General features: G+C 47.4%; 1 protein-coding gene and 1 pseudogene across 1 annotated transcript in view; one reads left to right on the forward strand and one right to left on the reverse strand.

Annotated features, from left to right (window-relative positions):
• LOC135536879 (protein aurora borealis-like) overlaps window positions 1–5748 on the forward strand; it is a 12379-nt gene extending 6631 nt beyond the window's left edge. Inside the window, 5 exon segments of the mRNA XM_064963105.1 lie at window positions 1925–2081; window positions 2309–2350; window positions 2353–2891; window positions 3189–3329; window positions 5068–5748. Coding sequence (XP_064819177.1) covers window positions 1925–2081; window positions 2309–2350; window positions 2353–2891; window positions 3189–3329; window positions 5068–5091 — 903 coding nt within the window. The 3' untranslated portion in view covers window positions 5092–5748.
• Window positions 5749–6049: 301 nt separating this feature from the next.
• On the reverse strand, window positions 6050–20656 carry LOC135536880 (exosome complex exonuclease RRP44-like; annotated as a pseudogene).
• Window positions 20657–20764: the final 108 nt, after the last annotated feature.

A 20764-nucleotide genomic window follows, 5' to 3' on the forward strand; every position in this document is an offset into this window, starting at 1 on the left:
AACTGGGGTTGGAGTGAAAACCTACAGGAGCGTAGCTCTCCGGGAACACGGTCGGAGTGAAAACCTACAGGAGGGTAGCTCTCCGGGAACACGGTTGGAGTGAAAACCTACAGGAGGGTAGCTCTCCGGGGAACAGGGTCGGAGTGAAAACCTACAGGAGGGTAGCTCTCCCGGGAACAGGGTCGGAGTGAAAACCTACAGGAGGGTAGCTCTCCGGGAACAGGGTCGGAGTGAAAACCTACAGGAGGGTAGCTCTCCGGGAACAGGGTCGGAGTGAAACCTACAGGAGGGTAGCTCTCCGGGGAACACGGAGTCGGAGGAAAACCTACAGGAGGGTAGCTCTCCGGGAACAGGGTCGGAGTGAAAACCTACAGGAGGGTAGCTCTCCGGGGAACAGGGTCGGAACAGGGTGAAAACCTACAGGAGGGTAGCTCTCCGGGAACAGGGTCGGAGTGAAAACCTACAGGAGGGTAGCTCTCCGGGGAACAGGGTCGGAGTGAAAACCTACAGGAGGGTAGCTCTCCGGGAACAGGGTCGGAGTGAAAACCTACAGGAGGGTAGCTCTCCGGGAACAGGGTCGGGAAAAACAGGAGGGTCGGGAACAGGGTGAAAACCTACAGGAGGGTAGCTCTCCGGGAACAGGGTCGGAGTGAAACCTACAGGAGGGTAGCTCTCCGGGAACAGGGTCGGAGTGAAAACTACAGGAGGGTACAGGAACAGGGTCGGAGAAAACCTACAGGAGGGTAGCTCTCCGGGAACAGGGTCGGAGTGAAAACCTACAGGAGGGTAGCTCTCCGGGAACAGGGTCGGAGTGAAAACCTACAGGAGGGTAGCTCTCCGGGAACAGGGTCGGAGTGAAAACCTACAGGAGGGTCCGGGAACAGGGTCGGAGTGAAAACCTACAGGAGGGTAGCTCTCCGGGAACAGGGTCGGAGAAAACCTACAGGAGGGTAGCTCTCCGGGAAACCTACAGGAGGGTAGCTCTCCGGGAACAGGGTCGGAGTGAAACCTACAGGAGGGTAGCTCTCCGGGAACAGGGTCGGAGTGAAAACCTACAGGAGGGTAGCTCTCCGGGAACAGGGTCGGAGTGAAAACCTACAAAGCCTCCGGGAACAGGGTCGGAGGAAAACCTACAGGAGGGTAGCTCTCCGGGAACAGGGTCGGAGTGAAAACCTACAGGAGGGTAGCTCTCCGGGAACAGGGTCGGAGTGAAAACCTACAGGAGGGTAGCTCTAGCTCTCCGGGAACAGGGTCGGAGGAAAACCTACAGGAGGGTAGCTCTCCGGGAACAGGGTCGGAGTGAAAACCTACAGGAGGGTAGCTCTCCGGGAACAGGGTCGGAGTGAAAACCTACAGGAGGGTAGCTCTCCGGGAAACGGAGTGAAAACCTACAGGAGGGTAGCTCTCCGGGAACAGGGTCGGAGTGGAAACCTACAGGAGGGTAGCTCTCCGGGAACAGGGTCGGAGTGAAAACCTACAGGAGGGTAGCTCTCCGGGAACAGGGTCGGAGAAAACCTACAGGAGGGTAGCTCTCCGGGAACAGGGTCGGAGTGAAAACCTACAGGAGGGTTCTCCGGGAACAGGGTGAGTGGAAACCTACAGGAGGGTAGCTCTCCGGGAACAGGGTCGGATGGAAAACATCTCCGGGAACAGGATTGGAGGAAAATCAGGAGGGTAGCTCTCCGGGAACAGGGTCGGAGGAAAACCTACAGGAGGGTAGATCTTCAGGAACAGGGTCGGAGTGAGAACCTACAGGAGGGTAGTTCTCCAGGAGCAGGACAGCTCTGCTATAGCAGATGCTATATTTTCTAAAGTGGTACTGTGTATAACATCTAGGAGGGAATCTTTGAGGAAGAATAGGATTTCAAATAAAGACGTAACCACTTGTTTTCTCTCTTGTTGTCTCTCTCTCTTTGTTTCAAAGGGTCTTTTCTCGTCCAGCCCTATCCAGGGTCGTTACCGAACCTACAGCCTGGGAAGTGTCCCCAGCCCCCTGTGCCGTGAGCGGTCTTCTCCTGCTGGCTTCCAGTCCCCTGCCCTGTCCCCCATCGGGCCACAGTTCACACAGACACCCATAGCAGGTACACGAGTCTGTTAAAGGGGTGTTTTATGTCCTAATCGGCATAATGTGTCTTAAATGTTCTGTTATACAATACAACCTGCTGCGGCTTTGGAGACGGTATCTATGGAGACGGTATCTATGGAAACTGACTGAATATGTCTGTGCAGATTTGAGTCAAGTCATTAGGTGAAAAGTATCCATGTTGTTGGTCATTTGAATGATGCCGTGATTGTCTTTCTTGTCGAGGAGAGAGGAGGAAGTTGAGCTTCGTGACCCCTGGAGGTGTTCCCTAGACATGGACATCAACTCCTGTACAGAGAGCCCCTACGTAGACGGCTGTTCCCCCATCCGCTTCTGCTCTTCCCTCCAGCCCCCAGGCCGGACCCAGGTCAACCCTCAGCTCAGACCCGGAGCCCGCTGCTGGGCCTCACCCCCAACCATCTCCCCCAACCCTTCCCTCCTGGACCAGGGCGATATATGTCCTTCTCCTTCACTACCACCCATGGAGATGGGCTCCTGTTCCCCCTCTACGGTGCCGTGTGTACCCGGGATCAGTGGGGGTCTGCTGGGGATGGGGAGGCTGTGTGAGGGGGGTTCGGGGATGGACCAGCCTCTGTTGGACTCAGTGAAGATGGAGGAGGAGGTAGAGAACGGCGAGGTGGAAGTGGACCTCCCTGTGGAAGAGGAGGAGGAAGGAGGTGTGACTCCTGTTGGTGTACGGTTGACCAGCTCCCGTGTGGGGGCGAGCGTGATGGCAGCGGAGGCGTCTCATATGTTTGTGTCTCTGCTCGCTGAAGGAAGCAGCATCCCTTATGATAACAGCATGCAGGTCTGTATCCTGAGGGCCGTCTACTGACTAAACCGCTCGAATCACAACAGAATAAACCTCTAACAAGCTGGACACCAGTTTAACATTTCGGAAAAGGCATTTTCATGTTTATAACAAAAAAATTGGAAGAGTTACACTGACATGTATGTTACACTGACTGTGTTTTTGACACATTTTTTGCACTAAAGTGTTATTGGGTTGAATGTACACAGATAGATCACGTACTTTGACTTCTTCTTATATTTTTGATGACCATGTTAATGGGAGTGATTTGAACTGCCTGTTTGCTCTGTGTAGGTGGACAGCGGGTACAACACATACGCTGGCACCGCCAGCCTGATAGATGCCATGAGTTCAGACAGCCAGAGTAAGGAGTCGTTTGACACAGCACACATCCCCGACGAGGTCTTCCCTCACAGCAGACACACGAAGACCAAGGTAACGGAACCCACAGCAGACACACTGAGACCAAGGTAACGGAACCCACAGCAGACACACAGCAGACACCTAAGACCAAGGTAACGGAACCCACAGCAGACACACTAAGACCAAGGTAACGGAACCCACAGCAGACACACTGAGGTAACGGAACCCACAGCAGACACACTGAGGTAACGGAACCCACAGCAGACACACTGAGGTAACGGAACCCACAGCAGACACACTGAGGTAACGGAACCCACAGCAGACACACTGAGGTAACGGAACCCACAGCAGACACACTGAGGTAACGGAACCCACAGCAGACACACTGAGGTAACGGAACCCACAGCAGACACACTGAGGTAACGGAACCCACAGCAGACACACTGAGGTAACGGAACCCACAGCAGACACACTGAGGTAACGGAACCCACAGCAGACACACTGAGGTAACGGAACCCACAGCAGACACACTGAGGTAACGGAACCCACAGCAGACACACTGAGGTAACGGAACCCACAGCAGACACACTGAGGTAACGGAACCCACAGCAGACACACTGAGGTAACGGAACCCACAGCAGACACACTGAGGTAACGGAACAGCAGACACACTGAGGTAACGGAACCCACAGCAGACACACTGAGGTAACGGAACCCACAGCAGACACACTGAGGTAACGGAACCCACAGCAGACACACTGAGGTAACGGAACCCACAGCAGACACACTGAGGTAACGGAACCCACAGCAGACACACTGAGGTAACGGAACCCACAGCAGGCCTGAGGTAACGGAACCCACAGCAGACACACTGAGGTAACGGAACCCACAGCAGACACACTGGGGGTAACGGAACCCACAGCAGACACACTGAGGTAACGGAACCCACAGCAGACACACTGAGGTAACGGAACCCACAGCAGACACACTAAGACCCAGTCTAAGTTCAGCAGCCAGAAGCTGACGGCCTGGGGGCAGAAGCCGTTCAGCGGCCTGGGGGTAGAAGCCGTTCAGCGGCCTGGGGGTAGAAGCTGTTCAGCAGTCTGACTGCCTGGGGGTAGAAGCTGTTCAGCGGCCTGGGGGCAGAAGCCGTTCAGCGGCCTGGGGGCAGAAGCTGTTCAGCGGCCTGGGGGCAGAAGCCGTTCAGCAGTCTGACGGCCTGGGGGTAGAAGCTGTTCAGCGGCCTGGGGGCAGAAGCTGTTCAGCGGCCTGGGGGCAGAAGCTGTTCAGCGGCCTGGGGGCAGAAGCCGTTCAGCGGCCTGGGGGTAGAAGCCGTTCAGCGGCCTGGGGGTAGAAGCTGTTCAGCAGTCTGACGGCCTGGGGGTAGAAGCTGTTCAGCGGCCTGGGGGTAGAAGCCGTTCAGCAGTCTGACGGCCTGGGGGTAGAAGCTGTTCAGCGGCCTGGGGGTAGAAGCTGTTCAGCGGCCTGGGGGTAGAAGCTGTTCAGCGGCCTGGGGGTAGAAGCTGTTCAGCGGCCTGGGGGCAGAAGCTGTTCAGCGGCCTGGGGGTAGAAGCTGTTCAGCGGCCTGGGGGCAGAAGCTGTTCTGGAGACTTTTGGTCCCAGACTTGGTCCTCCAGTACCTCTTGCTGTGTGGTAGCAGAGAGAATAACTTGGGTTGCTGGAGTCTTTGACAATGTTTAGGGCTTTCCTCTGACACCAAAATTGCATGGTATTTAATTTGTGAGTTTACACATTGCTAAACCATGATTGACGTGGTACAGCTTATGGAGAATATTTTTTTGTTTTCCAGACTGTTTTTCCTCAACACCATTGAGTGAGCTGATTGGAGGAGAACACAAGGAAGCCCCTCCCACCTTTAACCTCCCAGCTGAAGCCAATGATGATGTTTTGCCATGTTTTAAAGCGGTCGTGTTGGGGTGTATTCATTAGTCGGATTCTGTTGGAAACCCTTTACTCTAGAAATGGAACCTACCTGAATTTGTCCAATAGAAACAAACTGTTGCCAAACGCTTTTGTTTAGAGTGAATCGTGTACTGAATACACCCCGGCAAAATGACAATGTTTCGATGCCGCCATTCGCACAAATGAACCTTGAAATGAATTCCTATTGGCACTAGCTATCCCTCATAGTGGAGTTGAAATGGCAGCCTATATAGTGCACTACTTTGGAGCCCTGTGGGCATTGGTCAGTAGTGCACTATATAGGGAATAAGGTGCTATTTTGGAAAACTTAGTGTTGACGTGAACAAGGGACTGATGAAACTTGACTTTCAGTTATGTATTTATACATTATATATTCTTGTTGATTGTGAATTTAGCATTTATTTTTAATCAGTTAAACAATTACGGGAATGTGAATTGTGATAAAGGCTTTTTATTGTACATTTTGTTATACAAATATTTATAACTGCAGAGCTCCCCTTTAAACAAGGCCACCATCTGAACAGCTGATTAAATGACGTGTTTATTGAATGAGTAACGTTCTGACTAGACCACTGAGCCACATTAAACGTTGTACAACTGGGCTTCTCTTCATTTTCCTGGCTACATTTGAATTAAATGCACCTACTCCAATCACAAAACAGAGACGAGCCAAACAGATGAGAAAAGGAACATTGGCTAAAACCAAGAGCTTTATTGAGAGTTGTACAAGGTAACATTCCTTCCTGAATAGACCGTACAAACTCTATGGGTCAGGACTAGAAATACAATATACCATTATGTCTTGCCACAGTATATCATCCCATTCTAAACTTTAGCCTCCCATAGCATCCCATTCTACAGGTTACCGGCCTCCCATTCTACACGTTACCGGCCTCCCATCAACGTTTACCTGGAAGGATGACTTTCTATAGGTCAAGGAAAAAAGGTTTTAAAATCTTAAACGTATTAACCACAGAATGTTCTGTGCTTGTAATGTAGGAAAAGAAAAAGCTAAACATTTAAAATAATCTATAACTGAGCTAGGAGAACAGTCTGAGGATGGTGTTGTTCAACGGTCCAGTTTAGCTCTCTTGACTTCTGGTTCTGGTTCTGACGGCGCGACACTCACTCCAGAGATCTAGAAAACAACAACAATATTAGTTACATGTCCAAGCCTGAAATGAGTGATTTGACATGACAGAAGGCTATTTTACCTCAGACACAAACTGTTACCTGAACGTGGTTTTAGTTCAGAACTTCGACCACCATAGGATCTCTGTAATGACAGAGAGATTCAGTTTGAAACAACGTACCACAGGTTCGACCAGGGACATCCTGATCTTCTGGTGCTGGACGTTGGACGCATCCAGACTGATGGTCACTTTGACCTTGTCAAACATGTTGAAGGAGTGGCCCTCCACCGTCAGACTAGGAGCCTACACACACACACACACACACAGAGTTACAGTTGATCCATACACACAAAAAAAAAAATAGCTTTACTTTTCTCTGACACACAGCGAGGGTACCTCTTCGTTGAAGATCAGTTTGGGGCTGGGTTTATCTTTGTTCTCAAAGAACACCGTTCCCTCCAGACCAAACTTAGGGATGAGGACGATGATGGCGTTCTTCCTCACAAACAGGATGAAGCCCTCTTCGTTCAGGATGCCTCTGCTCTTGAAGAACAGCTGGAGGAAACAACACATTATCTCGTCAAACAGATGGAAACAGGGAGAGGCTGCCCAGAAATGTTCAATAAGAAATGTTATTTTTCCCATTTCCGTTGCAAAGCATTTTGCTACAGTGCACTAATGAATATGACCTAGTTGTCCTTTTGTAAAAATGGGTCCCTCGTCTTCAATGGGACTTCCTGGTTAAATAGTTGTGAGTCCAGTACCTGTGTGTGGAAGGCTAGAGGCTCTAACAGGTCAGTGTGTTGGGTGAGTCCAGTACCTGTGTGTGGTAGGCTAGAGGCTCTAACAGGTCAGTGTGTTGGGTGAGTCCAGTACCTGTGTGTGGTAGGCTAGAGGCTCTAACAGGTCAGTGTGTTGGGTGAGTCCAGTACCTGTGTGTGGAAGGCTAGAGGCTCTAACAGGTCAGTGTGTTGGGTGAGTCCAGTACCTGTGTGTGGAAGGCTAGAGGCTCTAACAGGTCAGTGTGTTGGGTGAGTCCAGTACCTGTGTGTGGTAGGCTAGAGGCTCTAACAGGTCAGTGTGTTGGGTGAGTCCAGTACCTGTGTGTGGTAGGCTAGAGGCTCTAACAGGTCAGTGTGTTGGGTGAGTCCAGTACCTGTGTGTGGTAGGCTAGAGGCTCTAACAGGTCAGTGTGTTGGGTGAGTCCAGTACCTGTGTGTGGTAGGCTAGAGGCTCTAACAGGTCAGTGTGTTGGGTGAGTCCAGTACCTGTGTGTGGTAGGCTAGAGGCTCTAACAGGTCAGTGTGTTGGGTGAGTCCAGTACCTGTGTGTGGTAGGCTAGAGGCTCTAACAGGTCAGTGTGTTGGGTGAGTCCAGTACCTGTGTGTGGTAGGTTACTGGGCCAGTGTCTGTAGTTGAGGTTGTTGCAGAGGGCAGACTGCTTGTGTTTGTCCATCAGGTCTGGGTAAGTGCTGTCTGCTCCAATGGCTACAGCCAGCAGCCGATGCACGATGATGTCAGAGTATCTGTAAAGGTTACAATCACATCAGAACCCAGGGGGGGGTGGACGGACCAGTCAGGGTGAGGACCAGTAGAGGACCAGTCAGGAGTAGGGGGGGTGGGGTGGGACAGGGGGTGTGTCAGGGTGAGACCAGTCAGTCAGAGTAGAGGGGGTGGGGGTGGACCAGTCAGGAGATAGAGAAGGGTGTTGGTCCAGTCAGAGGTAGGGGGTGGAGGTGGACCAGTCAGGAGTAGAGAAAGGGTGTGGTCCAGTCAGAGATAGAGAAGGTCAGGGTGGACCAGTCAGGAGTAGAGAGGGGGTGGACCAGTCAGGAGTTGTTGGTCAGTCCAACAGGGGGTGAGGTGTGTGGTCCAGTGTGTGTAGAGAAGGGGGGTGGGGGTGGTCCGTGGTCCAGGTGAGGTGACCAGTCAGGAGTGTGAGGGGTCACCAGTCAGAGATAGAGAAGGGGGTGGGGGTGGACCAGTCAGGTGTAGAGAAAGGGTGTGGTCCAGTCAGAGATAGAGAAGGCTAGGGCGGAAGTCAGGTGTGTGAGTGTCACCTACAGTGGGTGATAGGTGAAGTCAGGTGTGGTGAAGTGTGTGTTCTCACCGTCTGATAGGTGAGGTGAAGTGGTGTGTTCTCACCGTCGATAGGTGAGGTGAGGTGAAGTGTGTGTTCTCACCGTCCGATAGGTGAGGTGAAGTGTGTGTTCTCACCGAGATAGGTGAGGTGAAGTGAAGTGTAGGTGTTCTCTCACCGTCCGGAGGTGAGGTGGGTGAGGTGAAGTGTGTGTTCTCACCGTCAGGTAGGTGTGTTGAAGTGTGTGTTCCGTCCCGGTAGGTGAGGTGAAGTGTGTGGTTCTCACCGTCATAGGTGAGTTGAAGTGTGTGTCTCAGGTGAGGTGAAGTGTGTGTAGTTCTCACCGTCCGGTAGGTGAGAGGTGAGTTGACCAGGTCCGATGTGGGGGTGAAGTGTGTGTACCTAGGTGTGAAGTGTGTGTAGGCGTCCAGGTGAGGTGAGTGTGGTTCTCACCGTCCAGGTAGTGTGTCACTGTCCATCCCGTCCGATAGGTGAGCAGAAGTACACCGATAGGCCTGCATCATGTCAGTAGTGTTGTGTGGATACGCAGCAAGGTGTTTGAAGTAGTGAGGTGAAGTGTGTTCTCACCGTGGGCCGTGTCTCAGAGAGTCAGGTAGAGTGAAGGTTGTTCCAGTCCGATGTGGATCACCAAGTCCTGAGGGGAGGTGACAGGTGAAGTGAGGTACATTAGACTGATGTCAGTACATTAGACTGATGTCACCGTCGATACGTTAGGACCATAGGTGAGGTGAAGTGTGATGTTCTCACCGTCAGAAACAAAGGTGAGGTGAAGTGTGTGTTCTCACCGTCCGGTAGGTGAGGTGAATGTCAGAAACGTCCGATAGGTGAGGTGAGTGTGTGTTCTCACCGTCCGATAGGTAGTGAAGTGTGTGTTCTCACCGTCAGAAAGGTGAAACAAGGTGAGGTGAAGTGTGTGTTCTCACATGATAGGTGAGGTGAAGTGTGTCAGAAACAACAATAGTGGAGGACTACATCCATCCCTGATGTCAGAAACAACGCCTGCATCATGCAGCGTGTTGCTAGGATACATTAGCAAGGTGTTGAATGTCCACCTGGGAAACAACAAGTCAGCTAGACTTACATTATCACTGATGTCTGAGGGAAACAACAACGTGAGGACTACATTAGACTGATGTCAGAAACAACAACGTTAGGACTACATTAGACTGATGTCAGAAACAAACAACGTTAGGACTACATTAGACTGATGTCAGAAACAACAACGTGAGGACTACATTACACTGATGTCAGAAACAACGTGAGGACTACATTAGACTGATGTCAGAAACAACAACGTGAGGACTACATTAGACTGATGTCAGAAACAACAACGTTAGGACTACATTAGACTGATGTCAGAAACAACAAAGGACTACATTAGACTGATGTCAGAAACAACAACGTTAGGACTACATTAGACTGATGTCAGAAACAACAACGTTAGGACTACATTAGACTGATGTCAGAAACAACAACGTGAGGACTACATTAGACTGATGTCAGAAACAACAACGTTAGGACTACATTAGACTGATGTCAGAAACAACAACGTTAGGACTACATTAGACTGATGTCAGAAACAACAACGTGAGGACTACATTAGACTGATGTCAGAAACAACAACGTGAGGACTACATTAGACTGATGTCAGAAACAACAACGTTAGGACTACATTAGACTGATGTCAGAAACAACAACGTTAGGACTACATTAGACTGATGTCAGAAACAACAACGTTAGGACTACATTAGACTGATGTCAGAAACAACAACGTTAGGACTACATTAGACTGATGTCAGAAACAACAACGTTAGGACTACATTAGACTGATGTCAGAAACAACAACGTTAGGACTACATTAGACTGATGTCAGAAACAACAACGTTAGGACTACATTAGACTGATGTCAGAAACAACAACGTGAGGACTACATTAGACTGATGTCAGAAACAACAACATTAGGACTACATTAGACTGATGTCAGAAACAACAACGTTAGACTGATGTCAGAAACAACAACGTTAGGACTACATTACACTGATGTCAGAAACAACAACGTGAGGACTACATTAGACTGATGTCAGAAACAACAACGTTAGGACTACATTAGACTGATGTCAGAAACAACAACGTTAGGACTACATTAGACTGATGTCAGAAACAACAACAACATTAGACTGATGTCAGAAACAACAACGTTAGGACTACATTAGACTGATGTCAGAAACAACAACGTTAGGACTACATTAGACTGATGTCAGAAACAACAACGTTAGGACTACATTAGACTGATGTCAGAAACAACAACGTTAGGACTACATTAGACTGATGTCAGAAACAACAACGTTAGGACTACATTAGACTGATGTCAGAAACAACAACGTTAGGACTACATTAGACTGATGTCAGAAACAACATGTCGTTAGGACTACATTAGACTGATGTCAGAAACAATACGTTAGGACTACATTAGACTGATGTCAGAAACAACAACGTTAGGACTACATTAGACTGATGTCAGAAACAGACGTTAGGACTACATTGACTGATGTCAGAAATATAGATGTCATTAGACGTGTTTTAGATGTCTGTCTGAAAATATAGATGTCATTAGACTGTGTTTTAGATGTCTAGTCTGAATATATAGATGTCATTAGACGTGTTTTAGATGTCTAGTCTGAATATATAGATGTCATTAGACGTGTTTTAGATGTCTAGTCTGAATATATAGATGTCATTAGACGTGTTTTAGATGTCTAGTCTGAATATATAGATGTCATTAGACCTGTTTTAGATGTCTAGTCTGAATATATAGATGTCATTAGACGTGTTTTAGATGTCTAGTCTGAATATATAGATGTCATTAGACGTGTTTTAGATGTCTAGTCTGAATATATAGATGTCATTAGACGTGTTTTAGATGTCTAGTCTGAATATATAGATGTCATTAGACGTGTTTTAGATGTCTAGTCAGTCTGAATACGTAGATGAACCTTAGACTTGGCAGCCTTGTTGAGGATGTCGTAGTTAGATGGAGGAGGGGCGGGGTGCTTCCTCAGGAGAGCGCACTCTGAGAACTCATCATAAATCTTCTGAGCGACTGAGATGTTGGCCAGCAACATGAACTCCTCCACCATCGAGTTGGTCTCCCTGGGGAACAATAAAGTTATTTGAATTTGAACCCACCGATACAGCGTGAACATCAAGTCTCTGAGCAGAGATCTACTGCTGGATGTTATAACCCAGTGACAAGGTAAAACTGGAAACAGCAGGATGCTTTGACAGGACACAAAAAGCTTGTCAATATTCATGTGAGTTCAGCTGAACTTGTTGAAGTTTAAACCACGTTAGTCAGGGTCAAAACGACAGCACAGTTTCAAGCACCATGAATAGAACCTTATTTTAAATTCTACATTCTAAAAGCCTTATTTTAAATTCTACATTCTAAAAGCTTTATTTTAAATTGTATATTCTAAAAGCCTAACAACGTACTTGAGTTCCTTGGTCTGTAGGTCTATGGGGTCGTGAGTCTCACTGTCGATGTGGAAGCGAACCTCGGGCGAGGAGAGAGTCAACGCACTGAAACACACAACGGAAAACCACCATGTTAGATTACCAACAAAGACATGTATTTATACATTCCACACAGAGTACAACATATAGATTAATGACACCAGCAACCAGATCAATAAACACAATCAATCCATCAACCAACTAATCACCTTTGGGAATACATCAATCTGCCACAGTTCTAACGATCTGTCTCTTTCAACAGTTAGGGAAAAGGTTATCAACTACTGACATCACAGACCCTTTCTCTATCCTGTCTCTTCAGGGTCCTGGCTAGTCTGTTCAGGTCTCGTAACCTCTTACCCTTCCTCTATCCTGTCTCTTCAGGGTCCTGGCTAGTCTGTTCAGGTCTCGTGACCTCTTACCCTTCCTCTATCCTGTCTCTTCAGGGTCCTGGCTAGTCTGTTTCTCGTAACCTCTTACCCTTCCTCTATCCTGTCTCTTCAGGGTCCTGGCTAGTCTGTTCAGGTCTCTCAGGGTAACCTCTTACCCTTCCTCTATCCTGTCTCTTCAGGGTCCTGGCTAGTCTGTTCAGGTCTCGTAACCTCTTACCCTTCCTCTATCCTGTCTCTTCAGGGTCCTGGCTAGTCTGTTCAGGTCTCGTAACCTCTTACCCTTCCTCTATCCTGTCTCTTCAGGGTCCTGGCTAGTCTGTTCAGGTCTCGTAACCTCTTACCCTTCCTCTATCCTGTCTCTTCAGGGTCCTGGCTAGTCTGTTCAGGTCTCGTAACCTCTTACCCTTCCTCTGTCCTCTGTCCTGTCTCTTCAGGGTCCTGGCTAGTCTGTTCAGGTCTCTTACCCTTCCTCTGTCCTGTCTCTTCAGGGTCCTGGCTAGTCAGTTCAGGCCTCTTACCCTTCCTCTATCCTGTCTCTTCAGGGTCCTGGCTAGTCTGTTCAGGTCTAGTAACCTCTTACCCTTCCTCTATCCTGTCTCTTCAGGGTCCTGGCTAGTCTGTTCAGGTCTCGTAACCTCTTACCCTTCCTCTATCCTGTCTCTTCAGGGTCCTGGCTAGTCTGTTCAGGCCTCGTAACCTCTTACCCTTCCTCTATCCTGTCTCTTCAGGGTCCTGGCTAGTCTGTTCAGGTCTCGAAACCTCACCCTTTCTCTATCCTGTCTCTTCAGGGTCCTGGCTAGTCTGTTCAGGTCTCTTGACCTCTTACCCTTTCTCTATCCTGTCTCTTCAGGGTCCTGGCTAGTCTGTTCAGGCCTCGTAACCTCTTACCCTTCCTCTATCCTGTCTCTTCAGGGTCCTGGCTAGTCTGTTCAGGTCTAGTAACCTCTTACCCTTCCTCTATCTTGTCTCTTCAGGGTCCTGGCTAGTCAGTTCAGGTCTCTGACCTACCCTTCCTCTATCCTGTCTCTTCAGGGTCCTGGCTAGTCTGTTCAGGCCTCGTGACCTCTTACCCTTCCTCTATCCTGTCTCTTCAGGGTCCTGGCTAGTCTGTTCAGGTCTCGAAACCTCACCCTTTCTCTATCCTCCGTTTCTTCAGGATCTTGGCTAGTCTGTTCAGGCCTCGTAAGCTCTTGGTGGTGTCATCATTCATGTTGGCGTCATCAATCCTCATCTGGGCCTCGGCGTACGTCAGCGAGGCCTGGAGGAAGAATTATCTTTCAATTCAATAAACTTTATTGATCCCGAGGGGCATTTCTTACATTGTCTCAATCACAACTGTTACATTGTCAAATGTGTGAGTTTCCTCTCCCTCTACCTTGGAGTTGATGACACTTTTAGTGAATCTGGTCTTGACTATCTCAGCCTTGTCGTTGATCTCCCATATACAAGAGAATGCCAGCCTACCGAGAGGAGACACCAGGAACACCACTAACGGTAAATGACAACAACAACAACAACAACAACATATATGATGTCTTCAGGAAGTCTTAAAGCCACCTCTCCACACTGGATCGTAGAGAACACAGGTTGGAGCTCAGCAGTTCAGGAACCATGTCGATCCTCTGTGGGAGACAATCATCTGTGTTAGCAATACAACACTCAAATGGAACCCTATTCCCTATATAGTGCACTACTTTTGACCCGGGCTCTGGTAAAAAAAAAAGTAGTGCACTTATATAGGGAATAGGGTGCCGTTTAAGACGTGCTAAAAGAGCTAGCTAGGGTTCATCAAGGTCACTATGTGATGAAACAGATGGTCTGTACCCTTCCAGTCAGGTAGACTGTAGTTCCTCTGTTGGCAGCCTCCAGGTCCATAGCGTTGCCTGGCCGGATGAAGTGGCTCACATCAGCAATGTGGACACCAACCTTCAACCCACAAAGAAACACACACACACACACACACGATGACTTCTCAACTTTCAATTCTGTTCCACCATATTACCGATTAAAATAGATTCTGTTACCTCATCCAAACATTCACCCCGTCCCAATAAAATGCTGTGGTAAAGCGTGTTAGTTCCTCAGTGTCCTACCTCTTGGTTTCCATTGGGCAGGTCTCTACAGTGCAGAGCATCATCTATGTCCGTACAGCCAGGAGGATCCACACTGCAGACAGTCAGGTTCCTCAGGTCCTCTCTCACAGCCATGTCCTGATAGGAGATCAAGGTTTAGTGATGCATTATTACCTGTTATAAGCATGTGATGAGCCTTTATAAAGCTTTATAACCACACCATAATGCAATTATACCAACAGGCTTTAAGTAGTGTTACCAAATTGTTGATTGGTATAGCTACAACAATGTAGCCACCAGCTGACAACCATTGATATATATATATGTCTTGGCACAAAATGGCCGCCATAACAGAACACCCCTGTGCGGTGCAGTTACCTCCTCTGTGATGTTCCAGGGCATCTTGGGGAGGAAACTGAGGACGGCCTGTGAGAAGTCCTGGTGAGGGACATCATGCTCCAGCAGTAGCACCTCTGTCTCAGTCTCCTTGTCCCCTGCACTTCCCAGGCTACGAACAAAATGGCCCTGAGAGGAGGAGAGAGGGAGAGAAGGAGAGAGGGGTGGGTGAGGAGAGAGGGAGGAGAGAGGGAGAGAAGGAGAGAGGGAGAGGAGGAGAGAGGGAGAGGAGGAGAGAAGGAGAGAGGGGTGGGTGAGGAGAGAGGGAGGGAGAAGGGGGTGAGGGGAGAGGGGAGGAGAGAGGGAGAGGAGGAGAGAGGGGAGAGAGGGGGTGGGTGAGGAGAGAGGGAGAGAGGGGTGGGTGAGGAGAGAGGGAGAGAAGGGGGGGTGAGGAGAGAGGGAGAGAAGGAGAGAGGGAGAGAGGGGTGGGTGAGGAGAGGAGAGAGGGAGAGAAGGGTGGGTGAGGAGAGAATGGTGTCTAGTCTCTGCTAGTTTCTCAAAGACAGAAAGAGGAGAGATGAGCCGTTATGATTGAGGTGCGTTCCAGGTCCTCTTCATTGCAGTCGAGCTGCACATCTCATGTCCATCACACACTTCTCCAGACATTGATATCCCATAATGATACGTGATCATCTGAGCAGCCCAACTGTAATAAAGAGGACCTGAGAGACACATACATTGGGGTATCTGGAGTGCTTGGGCCAGCCGTCGACGGCCACCATGATCCTCTGTCCTGCCAACGTGGCCGCCTGGCGCGTCTCTATACGGATCCTGGGGATACGGCGGTCGGCCGGGGTGAAGAGGTGACGGGTCGCCTGGGAAGGGGAGGACGGGGTGTAACAGACCAGGAACAATGAGATCTTCGTCAGCACAAAACAAGTACGACAGACGACAAAATAATCACAAGAGAAACCAAAGCGTGGTGGTATATGCATCCATATGGATAAATACTCATGTAGGATTTCTGAAGGGTTTGATTTGATTGATGTGTTGATTGACAGAGCAGAGCGAGGTGATGCTAGTTACCTCTTTGATTTGGGACAGGAAGAGCATGCCACAGAAGGGTCTCCAGTTCCTCTTGATGATGCCCACCACCCTGCCTGTGGGCTTCCGTGACGCCGCCCCAGACGGACCACTCTTCAACTCTGCCTCCTCCTCCTCTGTGACATCATCCTCCTTGGGCCCCTCGTCCTGCAGCACCACAGAGGACGGAGCCACCCATTGGTTCAGAGGCAGGATCTCCACAGCAACCAGGTCCTGATGGACAGCCCTGTTCAGGTTCTGCAGGCCTTGGATCAGAACCTGAGGGGCGGGACAGGAAGAGGAAGTGTTACCATGGTAACCATCACTGTTTCGTTTACATTTCCCATCCAATCATCACTCACTCACTCATCCCCATCTCGCCAGCTGGGACTTAGAACAGCATCAAATATTCTCCACTCCCATTCAATGGTAATGGAAGAATAACACTGTTGATAACTCACTTTTCAACCCAGATACATGAACAGAGCAGTTGACTAACGATGAGGAAATATTCAGCAACTTTTGGAGGACTTAAAGAATGTTCCATACTTCTATGGCAGGTTACACGGCCAGAATCCACGAATGAACATGAGCTATGCTTCAGCAGCACTCACCTCTGTACTGTCATCTCCTTCTCCGTGGACAAACACAGTAGCCTCCAGGTAGTTGTCTCTGCTAGCCCGGAACGTTCCCTGTTGGAAGGTCCCACTCTTAATCCCAGACTGGATCCTCGACAGGGGCAGGTGCTCCGGGAACAACACCTTACTGCTGGTGATCTCATTCTGGGGGAGGGAGAGAGAAATTAAAGGGATAAATTCAACAAATAACCATGAATATGCAGATCTAACTTTCTCTATGAATATGCAGATCTAACTGTCTCTATGAATATGCAGATCTAACTTTCTCTATGAATATGCAGATCTAACTGTCTCTATGAATATGCAGATCTAACTGTCTCTATGAATATGCAGATCTAACTGTCTCTATGAATATGCAGATCTAACTGTCTCTATGAATATGCAGATCTAACTGTCTCTATGAATATGCAGATCTAACTGTCTCTATGAATATGCAGATCTAACTTCTCTATGAATATGCAGATCTAACTTTCAGATCTATTCTCTATGAATATGCAGATCTAACTGTCTCTATGAATATGCAGATCTAACTGTCTCTATGAATATGCAGATCTAACTGTCTCTATGAATATGCAGATCTAACTGTCTCTATGAATATGCAGATCTAACGTTTCTATGAATAAAGATCTAACTTTCTCTATGAATATGCAGATCTAACTGTCTCTAAACATGCAGCTCTAGAAATCTTCTATGTGAGTAAGATATTAGTTACCTTGTCATCGTTGGTCAAAGCCATCGATCTAAAGCTCTGACGAAACAGAGGATGGATGAAGATGGTCTCTATAAACATGTCCACAGACTAAAGTCTCTAAACATGTAGTCCACATCGATCTAAACTGTCTCGATAAATAAAACATGTAGTCCACATCGACTAAAGTGAAACATGTAGTTACCTTGTCATCTTTAAAGTAAACATGTAGTCCACATCATCATGGGTCCACATCTTCTAAAGTAAACATGTAGTCCACACCTGACTAAACAAGTCCACATCTCTAAAGTAAACATGTAGTCCACATCGACTAAAGTAAACATGTAGTCCACATCGACTAAAGCAAACATGTAGTCCACATCGACTAAAGCAAACATGTAGTCCACATCGACTAAAGTAAACAAACATGTAAACAGTCCACATCGACTAAAGCAAACATGTAGTCCACATCGACTAAAGCAAACATGTAGTCCACATCGACTAAAGCAAACATGTAGTCCACATCGACTAAAGCAAACATGTAGTCCACATCGACTAAAGCAAACATGTAGTCCACATCGACTAAAGCAAACATGTAGTCCACATCGACTAAAGCAAACATGTAGTCCCCATCGACTAAAGCAAACATGTAGTCCACATCGACTAAAGCAAACATGTAGTCCCCATCGACTAAAGCAAACATGTAGTCCACATCGACTAAAGCAAACATGTAGTCCTCACATCGACTAAAGCAAACATGTAGTCCCACATCGACTAAAGCAAACATGTAGCCCACATCGACTAAAGCAAACATGTAGCCCACATCGACTAAAGCAAACATGTAGCCCACATCGACTAAAGCAAACATGTAGCCCACATCGACTAAAGCAAACATGTAGCCCACATCGACTAAAGCAAACATGTAGCCCACATCGCGGTCTCATCTTGGGGTACTGAGGTAACAGATATTGTGATATTAAAGCAAACATGTAGCCCACATCGACTAAAGCAAACATGTAGTCCACATCGGTCTAAAGCAAACATGTAGTCCACATCGATACTAAAGACAAGAAACATGTAGTCCACATCGACTAAAGTAAACATGTAGTCCACATCTACTAAACAAACATGTAGTCCACATCGACTAAAGTAAACATGTAGTCCACATCTTGGGGTACTAAAGTAAACATGTAGTCCACATGAGGACTAAAGTAAACATGTAGTCCACATCTACTAAAGTAAACATGTAGTCCACATCTACTAAAGTAAACATGTAGTCCACATCTACTAAAGTAAACATGTAGTCCACATCTACTAAAGTAAACATGTAGTCCACATCTACTAAAGTAAACATGTAGTCCACATCTACTAAAGTAAAGTCTCATCTTGGGGTACTGAGGTAACATAAAGACAAGTAGTCATCTTGGGGTACATCTACTGATTTTAAACATGTAGTAAAGACAAGAACCACATCTACTAGATATTGTGTAAACATGTCATCTGGGGTACTGAGGTAACAGATATGTTAAAGACAAGAACAGCAGTCTCATCTTGGGGTACTGAGGTAACAGATATGTGATATTAAAGACAAGAGCGGTCTCATCTTGGGGTACTGAGGTAACAGATATTGTGATATTAAAGACAAGAACAGCAGTCTCATCTTGGGGTACTGAGGTAACAGATATTGTGATATTAAAGACAAGAACAGCGGTCTCATCTTGGGGTACTGAGGTAACAGATATCGTGATATTAAAGACAAGAACAGCAGTCTCATCTTGGGGTACTGAGGTAAGAACAGCAGTCTCATCTTGGGGTACTGAGGTAACAGATATTGTGATATTAAAGACAAGAACAGCGGTCTCATCTTGGGGTACTGAGGTAACAGATATCGTGATATTAAAGACTTGAACAGCGGTCTCATCTTGGGGTACTGAGGTAACGGAGGTGTTGTTTCTTACATCTGTATGTGAGCAGGCCGGACTCCTCTGCTTTCTCCTTGTTGCCCCGGTCATTGGTCAGCAAAACAACCTTCAACCTCTTGTCCGTAGGGGTGTTGTTCAGGTGATCACTGTACCACTTGGTAGATATGCGGATGGCTCTGTCATTACGATCGTTGGCGCTTTCCCCCTGCTCTCTCTCTATATACGTTTCTCTGGAACAGAAGAGTACAACCATACGTCACTTTGAAAAGCATTGATCACAAATCGGATGGACAGTTAAGGAGTCAGCATGCTTAAGTTCGGCTGGCGACTAGCCTGAGCTAAATTTACTTTTTTGCCTAGGAGATCTTAGTCACGCAATTTTTCATCTGATTAGGATGTTAGGTGCAGTATTTCTCAAGAGAAAACGCGAATAAGAACAGCTTAAAAGAAACCTTGCCAAAGTCCAAAAAACAAAACAAAATGTTGTTTGTCGTTTAATATACGCAAACTCTGCCAAACTGTTTTGGTTGGGAAACATGCTGACTTCAGTCTTGCTCCAACTTATTTCAGTCAATTGTTACATTGGCGTCAGTGGTGGGATAACCCCAAGGGTCACTGATTCAAAACCAAGTTAGGCTACACCCCCTTAAATCACTACAAAACAGTCAGTTATCTAAGGCAAACAGTATATCTATTTTCTACCTGTGATGTTCGTTAGTGAAAGTGTAGAAGTGTTTTTCCTTGTCGTGAAGGATGTCTTTCAAACGCTTGTAGATGGGAGCGCTCCTGTGGCGGACCTCTTGGAGTACAGTCTGCAGAATGATCACGTTCTTGATCAAGGGATCCTCCAGGATATCAATCTACAGACATTAAAAGGGATACTGACTCAGCGTGGTAGAATGTCACACCTGAAAGTTAAGTCAAATTAGTGTTCGCTAGATCAGGGGTTTTGCCCCACCACTACATAGCGGACTCAAATATCCAACTCATCATCAAGCTTTGATTATTTTAATCAGCTGGGTAGGGCAAAAACCAGAACGTGCCACCGCGGGACGGGGGCATGACCGAGTTTGCGAAACCCTGAACTTGATAAGTGGGGTTCACACTTTCACTAGAGTCGTGTCAGACATCTAAAACTGTAGTGGTGCGGTGGGGAAATCTAGCGTTTACTTTAGACATGTACTTTTTTGTATTGATTTGTTGTTAATAATAACGTTTACGTTAGACATTATTGCACAGTAACTTACCTGGCTCAACACAATATTTGTGTCTGGGAGTAAATAGTGTGGGAAAGAACACAAGTTGCTTTCAATGCAAGCGTCTTTCTGCAACACAGTCTCTTCTTGCTTGCATTCTGTACAAACTTCACTTCCGCACCAAATATCGTCTCGCAGGTAATGCTCACGGACTATTTTCATGATCCCGCCTGATCGGGTTTTCTTTACGAAAGTTTTTGATTTCAACATTACTCCGATAAATATATATTACAACAGTAATTTTGATACGTTTCTACTCATAGGTGTACATCAACAAACGTTCCACCCGAGACCGATGTACACACGTGGGGGGGGAGGGAAGATAAAAACATTCCCGGGGTTTCTTGTGACGGATCATATCTGATTCATATTCTATTGTGAAAGTTACCAGATACTTTGTGTGCTTTTTATACATATATCAATGAAATG

This window comes from Oncorhynchus masou, unplaced genomic scaffold, assembly GCF_036934945.1.
Source record: "Oncorhynchus masou masou isolate Uvic2021 unplaced genomic scaffold, UVic_Omas_1.1 unplaced_scaffold_674, whole genome shotgun sequence".
Taxonomy (NCBI): Eukaryota; Metazoa; Chordata; class Actinopteri; order Salmoniformes; family Salmonidae; genus Oncorhynchus; species Oncorhynchus masou.